This window comes from Gallinula chloropus (assembly GCF_964237585.1).
Source record: "Gallinula chloropus genome assembly, chromosome: 26".
Taxonomy (NCBI): domain Eukaryota; kingdom Metazoa; phylum Chordata; class Aves; order Gruiformes; family Rallidae; genus Gallinula; species Gallinula chloropus.
In genome coordinates this window covers 4,071,412-4,094,144 of record NC_140111.1, presented here as the reverse complement: position 1 = coordinate 4,094,144, position 22,733 = coordinate 4,071,412, and the positions used below count along the sequence as shown (strand labels likewise).

Below are 22,733 nucleotides of genomic sequence, written 5' to 3'. Positions count from 1 at the left end.
TGCGCCGTGGGAGACACGGGGAGAGGAGCCGGGGCTGCGGCCGGGCACGAACCGCCGCCGGCGGGGCCGGGCGTGTGTGTCGGACTTGGGGGCACAGCCCGTCCGGGCCCGCCAGGGGGCGCTGCCGCTGTGCTCGCCGGGGCCGCCTGGCACCGCCGCCCCCTGCCCGCGACCCGCGGCCCTTCCCCTGCCCCGCCGGTCCCGGCCCCGGCAGCACCAGCTCCTCCCGCCAGTCGGGTCCTGCGCTCGGCACCACTTGTCTCTCAAAGGTTCCAGCAATGCCGGTTCCTTTTGAAGTCCCCCCCCCTCTAGTAGCACAGAAACAGGCAGGTCCAAATGGCAGCAATCAAGAAGGCAGGGCAGGGCTCGGCCTGCCTGAACAGGGACCTTCTGCTGGAGCTCAGCAGGGAGAAACAAGGCCCCAGCTGATGGCAGCAGGGTCAAGCACTGGAGGAGGGCTGTAGGGTGCTGCTGGCCTTTGCAGAGAGAAAGCTTGTGAGGGCAAAGCTCAGTTCAGGTTGGGGCTGCCAATCCCCTGGGGTTTTTCAAATGTACTAACAGCAAGAGAAGTAGCAGAGAGAATATTGGTCCAATTCCGTTTGAACGGGCACCTTCCTGACACTGGTGAGGTTGCCAGGGGCTTCTGCAAGAAGCAGCTAGAAGTTCTCTGCAGGCTCCAGAGAGTAAATATTGGCCCACTCAAGACCAGAGTTGTTGTTGACCGAGGCCAAGCCTGTCAGTGATGGTCATAATGCCTCTGGGAATCACATGTAGGAGAGAAAACCCAGCTGCTTTTTGCCCCCAGAGAAGGAGTGAAAAAGGTGTAAGAAACTGTGCAGACACCAAGGCCAGTGAAGAAGGACAGGTGTGAGGCGCTCCAGGCACCAGAGTGAAGGATTCCCCTGCAGCCTATGGAGAAGACCCCTGTAGATTGGGTGTTCCTGTGCAGCCCATGGAAGAGGATAGAGAGCAGATACCCCGCATGCAGCCTATGGAGAGGCCCCACTCTGGAGCATGTGGAGACACATGAAGGACACTGTGGTCCGTGTTGGAGCAAGCCTCTAGCAGCACTTTCAGCCCATGGAGAGAAATAGAGACCCCCACACAACCCCTCCCCAGCTAAGAAGGAAAACAACTCATGAGGAATGGACCAAACCCCTGATTCTCCCATTCCCTGTCCCCGCCCCGTGTCCCAGTGAAATGGGAGAAGGGAGGGAAATCCTGACTAAAGGGAGGTCTGCTGCCAACAGACAGTGGAGGAGGGTTGGGGGGTGGTGTCTTAAAGTCTGGTCAGACTTCTCATTATCCAACTCTGGTGGTACTGTGTGTGTCTGTCCTCCAGCCAGCATCAAACCACCACAACACCTCCACCAACAAGCTGGCAGCAGGTGAGCCATGCCAGATGCTGTGCTGAAAAGTGACAGGAATGCATGATCAGATGTTGGAGGTGTTGCACTGCTGACCTCCATGGGGCTTCCCTACATGCCCACAGTTCTTCTTTTGAGGACAGCACTCATCAGGATTCCTGTTCATATGACATGCTCCATGTCCAAAAGGGATTTCTGAACAGAAATGCAGCAAAGCAAAGACAGATGGGCATTGGCTGTGGAGTAATTAGGGTTGACATCCTCCAATCGGCAGTGCCTGAAAGAAGGCTTGCTGCAGTGCGTCCCAACCTCCAATAACTCAAGGAGTGATGAACGGTCCCCCTCTGCCCACACCTACTTCCACCCAAAGACATGGTTTCTCTCTCTGCAGTCAGGACGCAGCTGGAAAGAGCAGCACAGGGACATGGGCAGGGCTGCAGCAATTTATTGAAGAGTCTAAAGGGTGCCATGAGGTCACTCTGAGTGGAGGCCCCAGTGCAGGACTTGCCAAGAATCTGTTTCCCCTTCCCCATGGCAGAGTTCCCACAGGACATCTGTCAACCTGCCCAACAAAGGGAGACAGGCCAGCAGGTCCCTCCAGGCTGGTTTGTGGGGTCCTCCCAGCAGGATTGGAGGGGAGCAGAAGACAAGAAAAGAGGTGAAAAGGATGAGAGGAAGAGAGGAAAGGTAGACATTGGCCGTGTTGTCCAAGAGCTCAGGCTGTCCCAATCTTGCCCTTGCAGGCCAAGCCAAAGATGGTCATTTCGCTCAAAACACCAGCACGGAGTTTGGTCCTCTGTGCAGCATCACGCTCTGAGTTCCTGGGGGTCCTTGTCTGAGGTCACTGCCAGCAGCTTTAGCAGGGGGGGCATCTGTTGCCACAGTAGCGGCTGGTGATGCAGGAGAGGTCGAAGCCCCCAGAGCAGATGGGCACTCCATCACAGCTGAGGATGCTGCCAACAGCAGCGGAGGTGGAGGAGCCCACGACGGTGTTCTGTGGGTAGGAGCTGAGGATGGGGCCGGGCAGGGTCACCACCACAGGGGAGGGCTCGATGACCACGGTGGAGCTCTGGCACTGCCTGCAACAGGCCTCATTGCAGCTGCTGGCCAGCGGGGTCGGACCACAGGGCTGGCAGCAGGGCTGGCACTGGCTGTAGCAGGACATGTTCTGGGGCAGGAGGTGCACCTGGGAGAGAAAACAGCGAGGAAAAACAACATGGGAATTGGTGAGGAGCAGCCTGTCACCACTTCATGAGAAAGACAAAGAACTGCAGGGCCAAGAGGTGGATGCTGTGCAGAGATGTATGAGGGCTTCTTAGCCTCATCCTTCCTGGGATTAAGAAGTCCCACCAGCTGTTACCCAGCTCTTCCTAACTCTGACTCCAGCAGCCAGCTCAGTACCACCCCAGTTTCCCTCCATGCCTAACCTCCTCCCCACTACCCTCTCTCCTGATGAGCAGCCCCAGAGTCATGCCCAGGACACAGCTGCTGTCAGATGAGAAGTCCACATAGGCGAGACCTCCCCTTTAAGAAAGCAGAGAAAGAAGAAGGGGCTTCAGACTCACCTGGTTCCCAAGGAGAAGGAGGCAAGAGAAGCGGGTGAGCGAGTGCTGAGTTGGGCTGACTTTTATCCTGGGCCTTTACTGCCCCAGGCTGCCAGAGGCATCCCTTGGAGAGGGGATTCTTTTCTGACACGCTCATCTTGAATGCAAAACATCCCAGGGAATGCTCTGGGCTGTGCTCTGGCTTCCTGAACTGCTGTCTGTCCATGTCCTGCCTCATGCCAGGCACATTCCCCAGTGAATTCCCCACATTTTGTGGGACGGGATGAGAGGCCCAAGGATTTCCAGAGCAGAAAATGTCATTGTGGGCAGAGGATTCATTGCATGTAATGGAAGACTGCATCAGAGATCATGCAAGATAAAGAGCTGGCAAACACACAGACACGACACTGGCCCTCTCATAATCTGCAATGAACTGAAAAGACTCGATACAGCCAAACATCGCTGTCTGCACTATAAAGGGCCATCACACAGACCATGGGCTTAACAGAATTTTATTCTATTGTCCTATTTGTCCAATGGTTCAGTGTTGCTGAGGAAAGACTTGTGCACCTGAGGAGAGCAGGAGATGCAGCTTCTGAGAGTGCGGTGCCCAGCTTGAGCCAATTCACTGGCACAGAAGCCCTCTCTCTGCTGCCTGTCTTTTCTAGAGGACCCTGTAGATGGCCTTTAGAGAGGGGACAGAACTGCCTGGAGGTGATCCTGCTCTGGCAGAGGGTTTTGGATGAGACAATCTCCAGAGGGCCCTTCCAGCCCCACTCATTCTGTGACTCTGTGATACAGAACCCCTTGCCCTTTCCCTCCCAGTGCTGTTTTCCGTGTCCGATGTGCCAAGGAACCCTGGGAATAACAGGAGTTGTGTAACAGTGGGAAGCGCTTCCCCGGCAACCTGCCTGATGGGCCTGTGGCCGTTGCGCTGCCCCTGCCCTTGGGCTCCTTACCGAGCAGCGGACATCCCCGTTCCACTTCTCCTGCTCCCACCAGCTCCTCCTCAAAAAGTGCCCTTCAGCACTTGGTTGTTGTTTACGTGGAGAAAGCAATATATTGAACACGGGGGAGCCCAGGGCTGGGCAGCGCCGCACCTCTCGGGCCGCTCCACACCCGGCCCGCCCGGCCCGGCCCGCCGGTGGCTCAGGGCTCAGCCCCGGGGCGGAGCTGGCGGCAGCAGGGCCGTGAGGAGAGAGAGGAGGCGGCGGAGAGGAGGCGCCGCGGCCACAGGCAGCAGAGAGCCGGGGCTGGCGGGATGTGGCGGGGCCGGGGCGCAGGGCTGGCGGGGCTGACCGCGGTGCTGCTGGGTGCGTGGGGCTGCCTGGGGCTGGTGTGGGACCACGCTGTGGCTGGGAATACTCCCTGGCCCTTCTGCTACTTCTCAGACCTTATTCCTCATAACGACCCCCTTCTTCCTCGCTGCTCTCTACTACTCCATTACTTTCTTTCCCTTCCTCCATTCCTATATTCCTCTTTCTCTTTTCTCCTCCATATCTCCACCCTTCAAACCATCATTCCTCTCTCCAGCAAGTATTCCTGAGCACTTTCGTTCCTGCCCAGGCTGGAAACCATTCTCCACAGCTCGGCACGATGCCAGTGCTTGTGCGGGATTTCCTCTGGGAAACACCAGGCAGGGCTGGGCAGAAAGCAGTTTCTGAGGGTTTTCCTTCTCTTTCTCCTTCCTGGCAGTGGCTGCGGGCAGAGCCCAGGTGCAGCAGGAGCCGTCGGCAGAGACCACCGAGGGCACAGAAATCACCATCAACTGCTCGAACCCCAATATACAGGCCAACAACATCCAGTGGTACCGTCAGCTTTCAGATCGGACGCTGCAACACATTGTATCAGGATACTCTGGAGATAAATCACTGTTGGACCCGCCTGGGAATGTGTGGGTGTCGGCAGACCGGCGGTTCAGCACCCTGCAGCTCTCCCAGCCCCGGCGCAGGGACGCGGCGGTGTATTACTGCGCCGTGAGAGACACGGGGAGAGGAGCCGGGGCTGCGGCCGGGCACGAACCGCCGCGGGCGGGGCCGGGCGTGTGTGTCGGGCTCGGGGGCACAGCCCGGCCGGGCCCGCCAGGGGGCGATGCCGCTGCGCTCACAGGGGCCGCCTGGCATAGCCCGGCCCCTGCCCGGGACCCGCGGCCCATCCCCCGCCCCGCCGGGCCCGGCCCCGGCAGCACCAGCTCCTCCCGCTAGTCGGGGCTGCGCTCGGCTCCTCTGCGCAGTGACGGCTGCTGCGGATCGGTGCTCCCACAGGCAGCAAACAGCCTCTCTTGGGCAGCGCTCCCCGTGGAGCCTGAGACGGGCTGTGCAAGGCCGGGGGGCAGCAGGATGTGTCCCACAGGGCTCTCCTGCTTCCCCAGAAAGGGCTCAGAGCCTTCAGGGTGATGTGGCACCTCTGGCCTGTCTGGAAAGGCCTGCCAGCCTTGTCTCTGCCATGCATCTCAGTGGGCACAGGTTCCCTTACAGCCCAGCTCAGGCTGGTTCTGCTCTGGCCTCTCTCCCCCTTCCCAAGGATGCTGAGCTCTTTTTACCAGGCACAGGTACAGCTTCAGGTCCCTCCTGTGAGACACAGAGATTTCATGGTTCCCTTCATGAACTCAGACGTTCCCGAGGGATGCTCAGCGTAGGGGCTGTCTCATCGCAGCTTGGCTCCCTTCCCAATGACACCCACAGGCATCTCAACCCCAGGGTGTCACTAACTCCACCAGCCCCTCAGGCATTTCAATTAGGCAATGAGGAATTGTGCAACTGAGAAACCATCACACTCAGGAATTACCAGACATGTCCAAATGCCCTCCAGCTGCGCAATCTAGGGAAATATTCTGAAGGCCAGAGGAGCAGAACTGTTGCTGTGCTCCTTCAACTGTTGTTCCCCCAGTCCAATGCCCCTCTCAAGCAGGCTCAGCCTCAGCACATTCTTGACAATTCTGGTCAGATGGGTTTTGTCTGTCTTCTTGAACCCTGCTTCTTGGTGACCCTGGAGCACTGGACACCCTCTGCTGTCCCTTGAGGACCAGCTCTCTGGCAGGGAAGGGAAATCAACAGGAGTGATGGAAAGCTTGGGAGGGCAGACTGAAGGCATCAGGGAGGAATCTGACTGGCAGAGAAAGAGGCGCCACTGTGCACATGGCAAATGAGCCCCAAAAAATTGTCCTGACAGCACTGTTAGTGCTGCAAGAGGGTCAGACCCTCCCAGTGGAAGCAACACCTGTGTGAAACAATGAGCAACCATCAGAGAGACTTGGGGGGAGCAAGATAAACAGATGTGCCATGTCCTCTCAAATGGCAGTCCTTGGGCATCCGGACAAGAAGCACAAGAGCAGTGCCCATTTCCTGAGCTCTTTTGCCACAATTGAGCCAATGGAACGACTCAGGGGCCCAGCAATGTCCTTCACAGTGCTCCATCAGCACTGGAGCTGGGCGTTCTGCTTCTGCTGACATCTTTATGCCCCGGTAATCCTGGGGCCTCTCATGCCGGGACTCACAGAAGCCTTCAGATGGGAAAGCACGTGGCATAAGGCAGGAAATGAGAAGGCAGCAGTGCAGGAAACCAGGAGACAGCCCATGCCATTACCTGGGATGGTTTGCATTTGACAGGAGCTGGTCAGAACATTATTACTTCCGCAAAGGTGCCTGTGGGCCTGAGGCAGTGCAGGGCTCCTATAAAAGGCAGCCCAAGTGTCTGCTCTCTCATCGCCTTCTCTCTCCTTCTTTCTCCTTGGGAATCAGGTGAGTTTGAGGGCTCTTCTCCTTCTCCTTCTCCTTCTCCTTGAAGATCTGGTCTTTCCTGGATGTATGTCGCCAATGATATGGTGTGTCCTAGCCCACGGCTGGGAGCTGCTTCACATGGGAGAGGGACGGGGAGAGAGAGTCTTGCACAGAGAGGGGCTGGGCCTTAGTTGAGGTGGCTCCTGGGACTTGAGCTGGGCAGCATATGCTGGGCCAAGCAGGTGCCTTGCCTCCCTGGTGGTTGGGTGCAGTGCTGCTTCTCATGTGTCTGGGTTTGCTCCCTCCCGTGACCCTTTCTCCCAGGTGATCCTCTGACCCAGAGCCATGTCCTGCTCCGAGAAGTGCCGTCCCTGCTGCGAGCCCTGCCAGCCTTGCTGCCCTCCTTGCCAGCCCTGCTGCCCTCCTTGCCAGCCCTGCGGCCCGACCCCTCTGGCCAGCAGCTGCAATGAGGCCTGTTGCAGGCAGTGCCAGAGCTCCACCATGGTCATCGAGCCCCCTGCTGTGGTGGTGACCCTGCCCGGCCCCATCCTCAGCTCCTTCCCACAGAACACCATCGTGGGCTCCTCCACCTCCGCTGCTGTTGGCAGCATCCTCAGCTGTGATGGAGTGCCCATCTGCTCTGGGGGCTTTGATCTCTCCTGCATCACCAGCTGCTACTGTGGCAACAGATGCCAACCCTGCTAAAGCTGCAGGCTGCCTCCCCTGGCAAGAACCTCCCATGGCCTGAGAACGTGGTGCTGGGGAGGAGATAGAGATTCAGGGCATTGAACGTAGAGCTGTTTCCTTCTTCCACTCTCCTCTCTCTATTTCCTGTGTTGTCTCCATCATTCAACACTGCCCTTGTAGGCACCTGTTGGCCTCCCTCCCTCGGCAGGGCCGGCAGACAGACAACACCCTGCAGGAGCTCGACTGCATCTTAGTGGCTGTGCCTGGTGCTCCCTGTGAGCCACCTCCCTTTCTCCTTTACACTCATTAAAGTTGTGTTGCATCCAAACCCGGGTCTCTGGGTCCTCCTTCCTTTTGTGGCAAGTCTCCCAGTCTGCTCAAGGAAAGAGGTGGAGTAAGGAAGGAGAGGGTGGGATTCGATGCAGTGGTGCTGTCTCCCTTGAACCTGAGGTTGACATCCCTGGATACAGGACAACCAGTGGGCGACAGCGAGAGGATGGCTCCAAAGGGTGGGAGGTGCAGGGAAGGGACACAACAATGCCTGAGGAGAACTCACAGCCTCCCCTCTGCTTTCCACTCTGCTCCATGACCTGGTCTAGGGTCCATGGCACATGTAGTCGAAATAGGTACCTCACACAGTGTTCCAGTGCCTAGCCCAGCCCAGCTGCTGGCCAGACATGCAGGGCTGAGGGAATTCACATGTTAGTACTGGCATCAGCCTCACTCAGGCTACACAGTGGTGCCCGCACTGCCTGTGAACTCAGCAGCTCCATGGGCCACTGCAGATTCATGAGCAGCTGTCCTCTCTCCAGCCACCCTTTACGTGCTGTAATACTGTGATGAGGTCTGCCCGGAGCCTTCTCCTCATAAGACAGGTACTCCAGCCCTTTGGTCATTTTTGAACGTGCCCACTGGTGTGAGTGCTGGCTCAGGATCAGCAGCGGGTTTCTTGATACAAAGTGGTCATGCAGTGGTAGAGCCACCGGGGTGAAGATGACCACGAACCCATTACCCACACTACACACGGTTGAAGGAACCAGGTTTTATGTTTTGTGAGAGTGTTCCCTGCTTTACCACTGCTGCCATTCTGTAAAGCAAATACTTTCTCTTCCCAAGACCCACAAATTCTCCTTAGATTAAAGCTATATTAATTAATTGCCTCTTTAACTACAGCTAGGCTAGGCCTGATGGTAACTGGCAGCAGAACATCCACGGATTCGTTCCTTGGATCAAAGTGACAGTGCTTAAAATAGGAGCCACTGAAGGCTGTCCCAACCTCCCATTCCTCTGGGAATGGAGAAGGGTGTCCTTGTGCCTTCACCCCCTTCCACCCCAGAGCAACACTCTTTACCTTTGCCAGCACAGAGAGAGTCCATGGATGGAAGGAACAAAGTTAGACCAGGCTTGAATGCAGCAGAACTTTAATGAACCAGAAGAGGGAAACAAAGTCACTCCAAGTGGAGGACAGCAGTGCAGGGAGTCCCAGGGGTACCCGAGAATCCCTGCCTGTGGGGACATTCCTGCATGGTGTTTGTCTATAAACCAAAGAGACAAAAGACATCGTCCCCACCAGGCTGGTCTAGGGGACTTTAATCCCAACTGGAGCAGAAGCAGACAAGGAAGCAGGAGAGAGAAGCATAGCCATTCAGCTACCCTGGAAACAACATCCTAAAGATTGATCCTGAGTCCATCATCATCTTCTGAGTTCCTTAATGTGTTTCTGTGGGGTTTTTCCAGCATCTTTAGCAGGGGAGGCACCTTCTGCCACCGTAGCGGCTGGTGATGCAGGAGAGGTCCAAGCCCCCAGAGTTGATGGGCACTCCATCACAGCTGAGGATGCTGCCAACAGCAGCGGAGGTGGAGGAGCCCACGACGGTGTTCTGTGGGAAGGAGCTGAGGATGGGGCCAGGCAGGGTCACCACCACAGCAGGGGGCTCGATGGCCACAGTGGAGCTCTGGCACTGCCTGACACAGGGCTCATTGCAGCTGTTGGCCAGCGGGGTCGGGCCGCAGGGCCGGCAGGGCTGGCACGGGCTGTAGCAGGACATGTCTTGGGCTGGAGATGCACCTGGGAGAGAAGCAGGGAGGAAGCACAGCACCAGGGTGGGTGAGAAGCAGCCTGTTTTTTTTCCATTTCACAAAGAAGCTAAGTCGTCCTTGGGACCTGGAAACTCCACCGGGAGCAAATGGTCTACATCATCCTATAAAGGGCAGCCTGGCTCACAGAGGGTCCCTCCCAATCTGTAATCAAACCCTTCCTCAGCCCCAATCCAGTCTCTGTCCCAGGAACCTTCTCTCTACTTTGTCATGACAAGAAGGTCCAAAGCCCAGGGAAGGCCAGAGCCAAGATCATCTGAGATGCCCATCCATTGGACATCTCCCTCTGGAAGAAGAGGAGAAGGGGCTCAGCACTCACCTGGTTCCCAAAGAGAAGGAGGCAGGAGAAGTGTATGAGAGAGCAGGGACTTGTGCTGGCTTTTATACCTGCCCTGCATTGCCATAGGACATGAGGCCCCTTTGCAGAGGTACCAATTTTCTGACCATCTCCTCTTGCATGCAAACCATCGCCGCTGATGCTATGGGCTGGGCTGTATTTTCCAGCACTGCTGCCTTTTCATTTGCAGGTTTCTAGGGCAGGAATGCAGCAGTGTGGGCAGAAGATTCAGCTGAACTGTTGTCAACACTGCCCCAACCTGGCCATCACTCCCAGACCTGAGATGCTAAACACTGAACAGCAGCCTGTGGTGGTTTGACCCTGGCTTGAGGGCAGATTCCCAGAGGCTTAGGAGTGGAGATAAGGACAGGGAGAGATCATCCCGTAATCAACATCATGGTTAAAACAGACTCATAACAGAGTGATGGAAAGAAAACTCTCTAATTTATTACACACCCAGTGACACCAGAGGCAGATAATGAGAAGCACGAGCAGATCTTAAAGTACCTTCCCCCACCTCTCCCTTCTTAGCAGACTTCACTCTAGTCAGGATTTCACTCCATTTTTCCCCCCTTCTGTGCCACGGGGAGAGCAGGGACTGGGGAATGGGGGTTTCAGTCAGTTCCTCACAAGTTGGTTTCCTTCTTGGCCATGGGGACATTCATGCCACACACTCTTCCCCTGCTGCACCGTGTGGTCCCAGCCACAGGAGACAGTCCTTCACAAAGAAAGACCAAGAAGACCAAATGCAAGGTCCTGCATATGGGTCAGGGCAATCCCAAGCACAACTCCAGGCTGGGTGGAGAATGGCTTGTGAGCAGCCCTGAGGAGAAGGACTTGGTGGTCTCGGTTCACAGAATCACAGAATCACAGAATCACAGAATCACAGGGGTTGGAAGGGACCTCAAGAGATCATCGGGCACAACCCCCCTGCCAAAGCAGGCTCCTGAGCTCATATTGCACAGATAGGCATCCAGACAAGTCTTGAATATCTCCAGAGAAGGAGAATTCACCACCTCCCTGGCCAGCCTAATGCAGTGCTCTGGTTGATGAAATGTTAACCCTAAGTCAGCAGTGCATGCCTGTAGCCCAGAGCACCAACCCAGTCCTGTACCACAGCAGCACAGACATGACCAGCAGGTCTAGGGAGGTGATTCTGCCCCTCTACACCACTCCCATGAGACCCCTCATGGAGTACTGTGTCTGGCTTTGGTGCCCCCAACATCAAAAAGACCTGGAGCTGGTGGAGGAAGTTCAGAGGAGGGCAAAGTAGATGCTAAGGAGGCTGGAGAACCTCTCTTGTGAGGAGAGGTTCAGAGAGTTGGGATTGCTCAGCCTGGAAAAGGGAGGGCTCCAGGGAGATCTTAGAAGAGCCTTCTGGTATATAAAGTAGGGGAGGGTCTTTTTGCCAGAGCATGTATTGAGAGGAGAAGGATTAAGAGCTTTAAGGTGAAAGCAGGGAGATTAAGATGAGGTTTAGGAAGAAACTGTTTCCTGAGTAGGTGGTGTTGGCAGGTTGGATGGGCCTTTGGGCAAACTGGAAGGTTTGTAAGCCCATGGCACAGGAATTTGATGGAGATCATCCAAACCATTGTATGAGTCCATGACAGTGGGGTTTATGGCTATGACCTGTTTCATCTGCATCCTCAACTCCTCTGTGTGTGTGTCAACTTGTGTTGACTTGTGCGATGGCTGCAAGGGCGGCAGCAGCACCCGAGGTGTCCCAGGGCTCGCTGTGGGTTTGGGGTGCCTTGTCCCCGCGCAGCAGCAGCAGCAGCACCCGCCCCGTTCCTCTGGTCGGCTTCCCGAGCTCTGCGCGCGCCGGTGGCTCGTCCGGCTTCGCTCTGTGCTGGGGAGTGCGGGGGGCCCAGGGCTGAGCAGCGCCGCGCCCCTCGGGCCACCGGCGGCGCAGGGCTCAGCCCCGGGGCGGAGCTGGCGGCAGCGGGGCCGTGAGGAGAGAGAGGAGGCGGCGGAGAGGGGGCGCCGCGGCCACAGGCAGCAGAGAGCCGGGGCTGGCGGGATGCGGCGGGGCCGGGGCGCAGGGCTGGCGGGGCTGGCCGCGGTGCTGCTGGGTGCGTGGGGCTGCTGGGGGTGGCAAGATCCAGACCTGGGACCAGTGCTGTTCCCAGGAACATTCTCTGTCTCTCCTGCTCCTTCTCGAATCTTATTTCCCCACTTTTTTCCGCCTGTCCGGTCTCTTTTAATCCATTCGTTTATTTCTCTGCCTCATTTTCTCTCTTCCTTTTCTCATCCATATCCCCCCCTTTCCCCCCGGCATTCACTTATTCCTGTCTCCAGCAGCTATTCCTGAGCACTTTTGTTCCTGCCCAGGCTGGAAACCCTTCTCCTCCTCATGTCGGCACGGTGCCGGTGCTTGTGCGGGATTTCCTCTGGGAAACACCAGGCAGGGCTGGGCAGAAAGCAGTTTCTGAGGTTTTTCCTTCTCTTTCTCCTTCCTGGCAGCGGCTGTGGCCAGAGCCCAGGTGCAGCAGGAGCCGTGGGCAGAGACCACCGAGGGCACCGAAATCACCATCAACTGCTCACACACCAGCATAAAGGCCGCCTACATCTACTGGTACCGCCAGCTGCCAGACCGAGCTCCTGAATTGCTTGTGAGCGGCTTTAAAGATTCCACGAACTTGAAGGACCCGCCTGGGAAGCTGTCGGTGGCGGCAGACCAACGGTCGAGCAAGTTGTGTCTCTCCCAGCCCCGGCGCAGGGACGCGGCGGTGTATTACTGCGCCGTGAGAGACACGGGGAGAGGAGCCGGGGCTGCGGCCGGGCACGAACCGCCGCGGGCGGGGCCGGGCGTGTGTGTCGGGCTCGGGGACTCAGCCCGGCCGGGCCCGCCAGGGGGCGCTGCTGCTGCGGCCTCCGGGACCCCCTGCCCAGGACCTGTGGCCCTTCCCCTGCCCCGCCGGGCCCGACCCCGGCAGCACCAGCTCCTCCCGCCAGTCGGGGCTGCGCTCCGCTCCTCTGCGCAGTGACGGATGCTGCGGATCGGTGCTCCCGCAGGCAGCAAACGGCCTCTCTCGGGCAGCGCTCCCCGTGGAGCCTGAGACGGGCCGTGCAAGGCCGGGGGGCAGCAGGATGTGTCCCACAGGGCTCTCCTGCTTCCCCAGAAAGGGCTCAGAGCCTTCAGGGTGACGTGGCACCTCTGGCCTGTCTGGAAAGGCCTGCCAGCCTTGTCTGTGTGATGCACAGGTTCCCTTACAGCCCAGCTCAGGCTGGTTCTGCTCTGGCCTCTCTCCCCCTTCCCAAGGATGCTGAGCACTTTTTCCCAGGCACAGGTACAGCTTCAGGTCCCTCCTGTGAGACACAGAGATTTCATGGTTCCCTTCATGAACTCAGACGTTCCCGAGGGATGCTCAGCGTAGGGGCTGTCTCATCATAGCTTGGCTCCCTTCCCAAGGACACCCTCAGGCATCTCAACACCAGGGTGTCACTAACACCAGCAGCCCCTCAGGCATTTCAATTAGGCAATGAGGAATTGTGCAACTGAGAAACCGTCACACAATTATCAGACATACCCTAATGCCCTCCAGCTGCCCAATCTAGGGAAATATTCTGAAGGCCAGAGGAGCAGAACTGTTGCTGTGCTCCTTCAACTGTTGTTCCCCCAGTCCAATACCCCGCTCAAGCAGGCTCAGCCTCAGCACATTCTTGACAATTCTGGTCAGTTGGGTTTTGTCTGTCTTCATGCCCCCTGCTTCCTGGTGCCCCTGGAGCAGTGGACACGCTCTGCTGTCCCTTGAGGACCAGCTGCCTGGGAAGGAACGGAAATCAACAGGAGTGATGGAAAGCTTGGGAGGGCAGACTGAAGGCATCAGGGAGGAATCTGACTGGCAGAGAAAGAGGCGCCACTGTGCACATGGCAAATGAGCCCCAAAAAATTGTCCTGACAGCACTGTTAGTGCTGCAAGAGGGTCAGACCCTCCCAGTGGAAGCAACACCTGTGTGAAACAATGAGCAACCATCAGAGAGACTTGGGGGGAGCAAGATAAACAGATGTGCCATGTCCTCTCAAATGGCAGTCCTTGGGCATCTGGACAAGAAGCACAAGAGCAGTGCCCATTTCCTGAACTCTTTTGCCACAGTTGAGCCAATGGAAGGACCCAGAGGCCTAGCAATGGCCTTCACAGTGCTCCATCAGCACTGGAGCTGGGCGTTCTGCTTCTGCTGACGTCTTTCTGCCCCGGTAATCCTGGGGCCTCTCATCCCGGGACTCACAGAAGCCTTCAGATGGGAAAGCACGTGGCATAAGCCAGGAAATGAGAAGGCAGCAGTGCAGGAAACCAGGAGACAGCCCATGCCATTACCTGGGATGGTTTGCATTTGACAGGAGCTGGTCAGAACATTAGTACTTCCGCAAAGGTGCTTGTGGGCCTGAGGCAGTGCAGGGCTCCTATAAAAGGCAGCCCAAGTGTCTGCTCTCTCATTGCCTTCTCTGTCCTTCTTTCTCCTTGGGAATCAGGTGAGTTTCAGGGTTCTTCTCCTTCTCCTCCTTCAAGATCAGGTCTTTCCTGGATGTATGTCGCCGATGATACGGTGTGTCCTAGCCCACGGCTGGGAGCTGCTTCACATGGGAGAGGGACGGGGAGAGAGAGTCTTGCACAGAGAGGGGCTGGGCCTTAGTTGAGGTGGCTCCTGGGACTTGAGCTGGGCAGCATATGCTGGGCCAAGCCGGTGCCTTGCCTCCCTGGTGGTTGGGTGCGGTGCTGCTTCTCATGTGTCTGGGTTTGCTCCCTCCCCTGACCCTTTCTCCCAGGTGATCCTCTGACCCAGAGCCATGTCCTGCTCCGAGAAGTGCCGTCCCTGCTGCGAGCCCTGCCAGCCTTGCTGCCCTCCTTGCCAGCCCTGCTGCCCTCCTTGCCAGCCCTGCGGCCCGACCCCTCTGGCCAGCAGCTGCAATGAGGCCTGTTGCAGGCAGTGCCAGAGCTCCACCGTGGTCATCGAGCCCCCTGCTGTGGTGGTGACCCTGCCTGGCCCCATCCTCAGCTCCAACCCACAGAACACCATCGTGGGCTCCTCCACCTCTGCTGCTGTTGGCAGCATCCTCAGCTGTGATGGAGTGCCCATCTGCTCTGGGGGCTTTGACCTCTCCTGCATCACCAGCCGCTACTGTGGCAACAGATGCCAACCCTGCTAAAGCTGCAGGCAGCCTCCCCTGGCAAGAACCTCCCGTGGCCTGAGAACGTGGTGCTGGGGAGGAGATAGAGATTCAGGGCATTGAATGTAGAGCTGTTTCCTTCTTCTACTCTCCTCTGTCTATTTCCCGTGCTGTCTCCATCTTTCAACTCTGCCTTTGCAGGCAGCTGTTGGCCTCCCTTCCTAGGCAGGGCCGACAGACAGACAACACTCTGCAGGAGCTCGACCGCATCTTAGTGGCTGTGCCTGGTGCTCCCTATGAGCCACCTCCCTTTCTCCTTTATACTCATTAAAGTTGTGTTGCATCCAAACCTGGGTCTCCGAGTCCTCCTTCCTTTTGTTGCAAGTCTCCCATTCTGCTCAGGGAAAGAGGTGGAGGAAGGAAGGAGAGGGTGGGATTCGATGCAGTGGTGCTGTCTCCCTTGAACCTGAGGTTGACATCCCTGGATACAGGACAACCAGTGGGTGTCAGCAAGAGAATGGCTCCATACAGTGGGAGGTGCAGGGAAGGGAAACAACAATGCCTGAGGAGAACTCACAGCCTTGCCTTCCCCTTCCACTCTGCTCCATGACCTGGTCTAGGGTCCATGGCTTGTAGACATGGGCACAGGTAGTTGAAATTGGTACCTCACACGGTGTTCCAGTGCCTAGCCCAGCCCAGCTGCTGGCCAGACATGCAGGGCTGAGGGAATGCACATGTTAGTACTGGCATCAGCCTCACTCAGGCTACACAGTGGAGCCCACACTCATGGGGCTGCTGAAACCTCAAGGCCTCCTGCTTTTCTGGGCTGTTGGAAGTAGAGACACAACAAGGCAAGGCCTGATGGTAACTGGCAGCAGAACATCCACGGATTTCTTCCTTGGCTCCACGTGACAGTGCCCAAGAGACGAGAAATTGATGTCTGTCCCAACCTCCCATTCCTCTGGGAATGGGGAAGGGTGTCCTTGTGCCCTCACCCCCTTCCACCCCAGAGCAACACTCTTTACCTTTGCCAGTGCAGGGAGTGTCCATGGAGGGAATGAACACAAGGAGACCAGGCTTGAATGCAGCAGAACTTTAATGAACCAGAAGAGGGAAATAAGGTCACTCCAAGTGGAGGACAGCAGTGCAGGGAGTCCCAGGGGTACCCAAGAATCCCTGCCAGTGGGGACATTACTGCATGGTGTTTGTCTATAAACCAAAGAGGCAGAAAACATTGTCCCAAACAGGCTGGTCTAGGGGACCTTAATCCCAAGTGGAGCAGAAGTGGAGCAGAAGCAGACAAGGAAGCAGGAGAGAGAAGCATAGCCATTCAGCTACCCTGGAAACAACATCCTAAAAATTGATCCTGTGACCATCATCATCTTCTGAGTTCCTTAAAGTGTTTCTGTGGGGTTTTTCCAGCATCTTTAGCAGGGGAGGCACCTTCTGCCACCGTAGCGGCTGGTGATGCAGGAGAGGTCCAAGCCCCCAGAGTTGATGGGCACTCCATCACAGCTGAGGATGCTGCCAACAGCAGCGGAGGTGGAGGAGCCCACGACGGTGTTCTGTGGGAAGGAGCTGAGGATGGGGCCAGGCAGGGTCACCACCACAACAGGGGGCTCGATGGCCACAGTGGAGCTCTGGCACTGCCTGACACAGGGCTCATTGCAGCTGTTGGCCAGCGGGGTTGGGCCGCAGGGCCGGCAAGGCTGGCACGGGCTGTAGCAGGACATGTTTCTAAGGCTGGAGCTGCACCTGGGAGAGAAGCAGGGAGGAAGCACCAGGGTTGGTGAGGAGCAGCCTGGGGTTTTTCTGTCTCAGAAAGGAGCCAAGTGCTCCTGGGGAGCTGGTAACTCCGCCAGGAGCCACATAGTCTACATCATCCTATAAAGAGCAGCCTGGCTCACAGAGGGTCCCTCCCAATCTGTAATCAAACCCTTCCTCAGCCCCAATCCAGTCTCTGTCCCAGGAACCTTCTCTCTACTTTGTCATGACAAGAAGGTCCAAAGCCCAGGGAAGGCCAGAGCCAAGAGCATCTGAGATGCCCATCCATTGGACATCTCCCTCTGGAGGAAGAAGAGAAGGGGCTCAGCACTCACCTGTTTCCCAAAGAGAAGGAGGCAAGAGAGCTGTGTGAGAGAGCAGGGACTTGTGCTGGCTTTTATACCTGCCCTGCATTGCCTCAGGACATGAGGCCCCTTTGCAGAGGTACCAATTTTGTGCCAAGCTCCTCTTGCATGCAAACCATCGCCGCTGATGCTATGGGCTGGGTTGTATTTTCCAGCACTGCTGCCTTTTCATTTGCAGCTTTCTAGGGCATGAATGCAGCAGTGTGGGTAGCAGATTCAGCTGAACTGTTGTCAACACTGCCCCAACCTGGCCATCACTCCCAGACCTGAGATGCTAAACACTGAACAGCAGCCTGTGGTGGTTTGACCCTGGCTTGAGGGCAGATTCCCAGAGGCTTAGGAGTGGAGATAAGGACAGGGAGAGATCATCCTGTAATCAACATCATGGTTAAAACAGACTCAACACAGAGTGATGGAAAGAAAACTCTCTAATTATTACACACCCAGTGACACCTGAGTCGGGTAATGAGAAGCTTGGCCAGTTCTTAAAGTACCTTCCCTCACCTCTTCCTTCTTAGCCGACTTCAGTCTAGTCAGGATTTCACTCCCTTCTTCTCCCCCACTTTGGCACAGGGAGGGGCAGGGACTGGGGAATGGGGGTTTCAGTCAGTTCCTCACAAGTTGGTTTCCTTCTTGGCCATGGGGACATTCATTCCACACTCTGTTCCCCTGCTGCTCCATGTGGTCCCAGCCACAGGAGACAGTCCTTCACAAAGAAAGACCAAGAAGACCAAATGCAAGGTCCTGCATATGGATCAGTGCAAACCCAAGCACAACTCCAGGCTGGGTGGAGAATGGCTTGTGAGCAGCCCTGAGGAGAAGGACTTGGTGGTGTTGGCTGATGAAAAGTTAACCATAAGCCAGCAATGACACAATGCTGAGTGGTGTGGGTTACACAACAGTTGGAAAGGAAGCCATCCAGAGGGATCTTGACAGGCTGGAAAGGTGGGCCCAGGTGAGGTTCAACACTGCGAAGTGTCAGGTGTTGCACTTGGGCTGGAAGAATCCCAGATATAGATACAGACTGGGAGAAGAGCTCCGGGAGAGCAGCCCTGCTGAGAAGGACTTGGGGATTCTGGTGGATGGGAAACTTAACATGGGCCAACAGTGGCTCTTGAAGCTTGGAAGGCCAATGGTATCCTGGGCTCCATCAGAAGAGGGGTGGCCAGAAGTGACAGGGAGGGGATTGTCTCTCTTTTCTCTGCCCTCATGAGGCCCCAACTGGAGTCCTGTGTCCAGGTCTGGGGCCCGCAATACAAGAAAGATGTAGAACTATTGGAGAGGGTTCAGAGGAGCCACAAAGATGATAAGAGGGCTGGAGAAGCTCCCCTACGAAGATAGGCTGAGGGAGCTGGGCTTGTTCAGCCTGGAGAAGAGAAGGCTGTGGGGGGACCTCATAGAAGCCTTCCAGTCCCTGAAGGGAACATACAAACAGGAGGGGAATAAACTTTTAATTGCAGGACAAGGGGGAATAGATTAAAACTAAAGGAAGGAAGGTTTAGATTAGATCTTAGGGTGAGGTTTTTTACAGAGTGGTGAGGTACTGGAACAGACTGTCCAGAGAGGTGATGGATGCCCCATCCCTGGAAGTGTTCAAGGCCAGGTTGGATGAGGCCCTGGGCAACCTTGTGTAGCTCCAGGCATTGGAGATTGGTGGCCGTGCCTGTGGCAGGGGGGTTGGAGCTCTCTTATCCTTGGGGTCCCTTCCAACCCATGCCATTATATGATTCTATGATTCTATGATTCTATGAATGCATACCTGCGGCTCAGAGCACCAACCCTGTCCTGTACCACAGCAGCACAGGCATGACCAGCAGGTCTAGGGAGGTGATTCTACCCCTCTACACCACTCCCATGAGAGCCTTCGTGGAGTACTGTGTCTGGCTTTAGTGCCCCCAACATCAAAACCACCTGGATCTGGTGGAGGATGTTCAGAGGAGGACAATGAGATGATAAGAAGGCTGGAGCACCTCTCCTGTGAGGAGAGGTTCAGAGAGTTGGGATTGCTCAGCCTGGAAAAGGGAAGACTCCAGGGAGATCTTAGAAGAGCCTTCTGGTATATAAAGTAGGGGAGAGTCTTTTTGCCAGAGCATGTATTGAGAGGAGAAGGGTTAAGAGCTTTAAGGTGAAAGCAGGGAGATTAAGATGAGGTTTAGGAAGAAACTGTTCCCTGAGTAGGTGGTGTTGGCAGGTTGGATGGGCTTTTGGGCAAACTGGAAGGTTTGTGAGTCCATGGCACAGGAATTTGATGGAGATCATCCAAACCTTTGTATGAGTCCATGACAGTGGGGTTCATGGCTATGACCTGTTTCATCTGCATCCTCAACTCCTCTCTGCATGTGTGAACTTGTGTATCCTGAGGGTCAACTCGTCCTTCTCTATTTGCACTGCCAGACTCAAAGGAGTGGCCATCAATTACGGACTCAAGTACCCAAGGACAGGATCCCAGAGCCGCTGTTCCTGGAGCAGCTGCCGGCCGTTCCCAGCCTGCAAGGGTGGCAGCAGCACCTGAGGTGTCCCGGGGGCCGCTGTGGGTTTGGGGTGCCTTGTCCTAGAGCAGTAGCTCCCGCCCCGTTCCTCTGGCCGGCTTTCCCGAGCTCCGGCCGCGCCGGCGGCTCTTCCCGCTTCCCTCTGCGCCGGGGATTGCGGGGGGCCCAGGGCTGGGCAGCGCCGCGCCCCTCGGGCCGCTCCGCTCCCGACCTGCCGGCCCGGCCCCGCTGGCGGCGCAGGGCTCAGCCCCGGGGCGGAGCTGGCGGCAGCGGGGCCGTGAGGAGAGAGAGGAGGCGGCGGAGAGGAGGCGCCGCGGCCACAGGCAGCAGAGAGCCGGGGCTGGCGGGATGCGGCGGGGCCGGGGGGCAGGGCTGGCGGGGCTGGCCGCGGTGCTGCTGGGTGTGTGGGGCTGCCGGGGGTGGCGGGGGCTGGTGTGGGACCACGCTGTGGCTGGAAATACTCTCTGGCCCTTCTGCTCATTCTCGGACCTTATTCCCCACCACGACCCCATTCTCCCTTGCTGCTCTCTACTACTCCATTTCTTTCTCTTCCTCCATTCCTATATTCGTCTTTCCCTTTTCTCCTCCATATCTCCACCCTTCAAACCATCATTCCTCTCTCCATCAACTATTCCTGGGCACTTTTGTTCCTTCCCAGGCTGGAAACCCTTCTCCTCCTCATGTCGTCACGGTGCTGGTGCTTGTGCGGGATTTCCTCTGGGAAACACCAGGCAGGGCTGGGCAGAAAGCAGTTTCTGAGGTTTTTTCCTTCTCTTTCTCCTTCCTGGCAGCGGCTGTTGGCAGAGCCCAGGTGCAGCAGGAGCCGTGGGCAGAGACCACCGAGGGCACCGAAATCACCATCAACTGCTCCCACCCCAGCATACAGGCCAACAACATCCAGTGGTACCGTCAGCTTTCAGATCAGACGCTGCAACACATTGTAACAGGATACAGTGGAGAAAAATCAATGTTGGACCCGCCTGGGAAGCTGTCAGTGCCGGCAGACCGTCTGTCCAGCACCCTGGTGCTGTCCCAGCCTCGGCGCAGGGACGCGGCGGTGTATTACTGCGCCGTGAGTGACACGAGGAGAGGAGCCGGGGCTGCGGCCGGGCACGAACCGCCGCGGGCGGGGCCGGGCGTGTGTGTCGGGCTGGGGGGCACAGCCCGGTCGGGCCCGCCAGGGGGCGCTGCCGCTGCGGTGCTGCCGCTCCGGCCCCTTCCCGGGACATACCTAAAAACCACCCATGTCAGGTTTCCTGCTCGCAGGACATCCCCTGTGGCCAAGGGGGGATTTCTGAGCAGAAACGGAGCAAGGCAAAGACAGATGGGCATTGGCTGTGGAGTAAGTAGGGTTGACTTCCTACGCTTCAGGAGGCAGTGCCTGAAAGAAGAGATGCTGCAGTGTGTCCCACCCTCCAATACCTCAAGGAGTGATGAAGAGTCCCCCTCTGCCCCCACCTAGTTCACCCCAAACCCGTGGCTTTCTCTCTCCGTAGTCAGGACGCAGCTGGAAAGAGCAGCACAGGGACACGGGCAGGGCTGCAGCAATTTATTGAAGAGTCTAAAGGGTGCCATGAGGTCACTCTGAGTGGAGGCCCCAGTGCAGGAGGTGCCAAGAATCTGTTTCCCTTTTCCCATGGCAGAGTTCCCACAGGACATCTGCCCAGCAAAGGGAGACAGGCCAGCAGGTCCCTCCAGGCTGGTTTGTGGGATCCTCCCAGCAGGATTGGAGGGGAGCAGAAGACAAGAAAAGAGGTGAAAAGGATGAGGGGAAGAGAGGAAAGGTAGACATTGGCCGTGTTGTCCAAGAGCTCAGGCTGTCCCAGTCTTGCCCTTGCAGGCCAAGCCAACGATGGTCACGTTGGTTAAAGCAGCAGCACGGAGTTTGCTCCTCTGTGCAGCATCACACTCTGAGTTCCTGGGGGTCCTTGTCTGAGGTCACTGCCAGCAGCTTTAGCAGGGTTGGCATCTGTTGCCACAGTAGCGGCTGGTGATGCAGGAGAGGTCAAAGCCCCCAGAGTTGATGGGCACTCCATCACAGCTGAGGATGCTGCCAACAGCAGCAGAGGTGGAGGAGCCCACGACGGTGTTCTGTGGGTAGGAGCTGAGGATGGGGCCAGGCAGGGTCACCACCACAGCAGGGGGCTCGATGACCACGGTAGAGCTCTGGCACTGCCTGCAACAGGGCTCATTGCAGCTGTTGGCCAGCGGGGTCGGGCCACAGGGCTGGCAGCAGGGCTGGCACTGGCTGTAGCAGGACATGTCCTGGGGCAGGAGCTGCACCTGGGAGTGACAACAGGGAGGAAGAAAAACATGGGAATGGGTGAGGAGCAGCCTGTCACCACTTCATGAGGAAGTCAAAGAACCAGAGGGCTGGGAGGTGGATGCTGTGCAGAGATGTGTAAGGGATTCTTGGCATTATCCTGCCTGGGATTAAGAAGTCCCACCAGCTGTTACCCAGCTCTTCCTAGCTCTGACTCCAGCAGCCAGCTCAGTACCACCCCAGCTTCCCTCCATGCCTAACCTCCTCCCCACTTCCCTCTCTCTTCTTCCCTCTCTTCCTTCTTCCTCTCATCCCTCTCTGGACAAGCAGCCCCAGAGTCATGCCCAGGACACAGCTGCTGTCAGATGAGAAGTCCACATAGGCGAGACCTCCCTTTTAAGAAAGCAGAGAAAGAAGAAGGGGCCTCAGACTCACCTGGTTCCCAAGGAGAAGGAGGCAAGAGAAGTGGGTGAGCGAGTGCCGAGTTGGGCTGGCTTTTATCCTGGGCCTTTACTGCCCCAGGCTGCCAGAGGCATCCCTTGGAGAGGGGATTCTTTTCTGACACGCTCATCTTGAATGCAAAACATCCCGGGGAATGCTCTGGGCTGTGCTCTGGCTTCCTGAACTGCTGTCTGTCCATGTCCTGCCTCATGCCAGGCACATTCCCAAGTGAATTCCCCACATTTTGTGGGACAGGATGAGAGGCCCAAGGATTTCCAGAGCAGAAAATGTCATTGTGGGCAGAGGATTCATTGCATGTAATGGAAGACTGCATCAGAGATCATGCAAGATAAAGAGCTGGCAAACACACAGACACGACACTGGCCCTCTCATAATCTGCAATGAACTGAAAAGACTCGATACAGCCAAACATCGCTGTCTGCACTATAAAGGGCCATCACACAGACCATGGGCTTAACAGAATTTTATTCTATTGTCCTATTTGTCCAATGGTTCAGCGTTGCTGAGGAAAGACTTGTGCACCTGAGGA

General features: G+C 56.8%; 2 protein-coding genes across 3 annotated transcripts; both read right to left on the bottom strand.

Moving 5' to 3' along the window:
* Positions 1 to 2,223: 2,223 nt before the first annotated feature.
* Positions 2,224 to 22,204, bottom strand: LOC311200999 (feather keratin Cos2-3-like; the record flags this gene model as incomplete). 2 transcript variants are annotated; one of them, XM_084275295.1, is made up of 2 exons in its annotated part: positions 22,178 to 22,204; positions 2,224 to 2,553 (listed from the first exon to the last, which is right to left on the bottom strand). In XM_084275295.1, exon 2 carries the CDS (start codon positions 2,530 to 2,532, stop codon positions 2,224 to 2,226), a length of 309 nt encoding a protein of 102 aa, XP_084131421.1. In that variant the 5' UTR covers positions 2,533 to 2,553; positions 22,178 to 22,204. The 2 variants fall into 2 exon arrangements, with proteins under 2 accessions (XP_084131421.1, XP_084131422.1); XM_084275296.1 differs by lacking the exon at positions 22,178 to 22,204 and adding an exon at positions 2,934 to 2,978 and having other exon boundaries at positions 2,224 to 2,535.
* Positions 16,289 to 16,594, bottom strand: LOC311201099 (feather keratin Cos1-2-like; the record flags this gene model as incomplete). Its single annotated transcript, XM_084275402.1, has 1 exon — positions 16,289 to 16,594. The coding sequence occupies one exon, from the start codon at positions 16,592 to 16,594 to the stop codon at positions 16,289 to 16,291; it is 306 nt and encodes a 101-aa protein (XP_084131528.1).
* Positions 22,205 to 22,733: the final 529 nt, after the last annotated feature.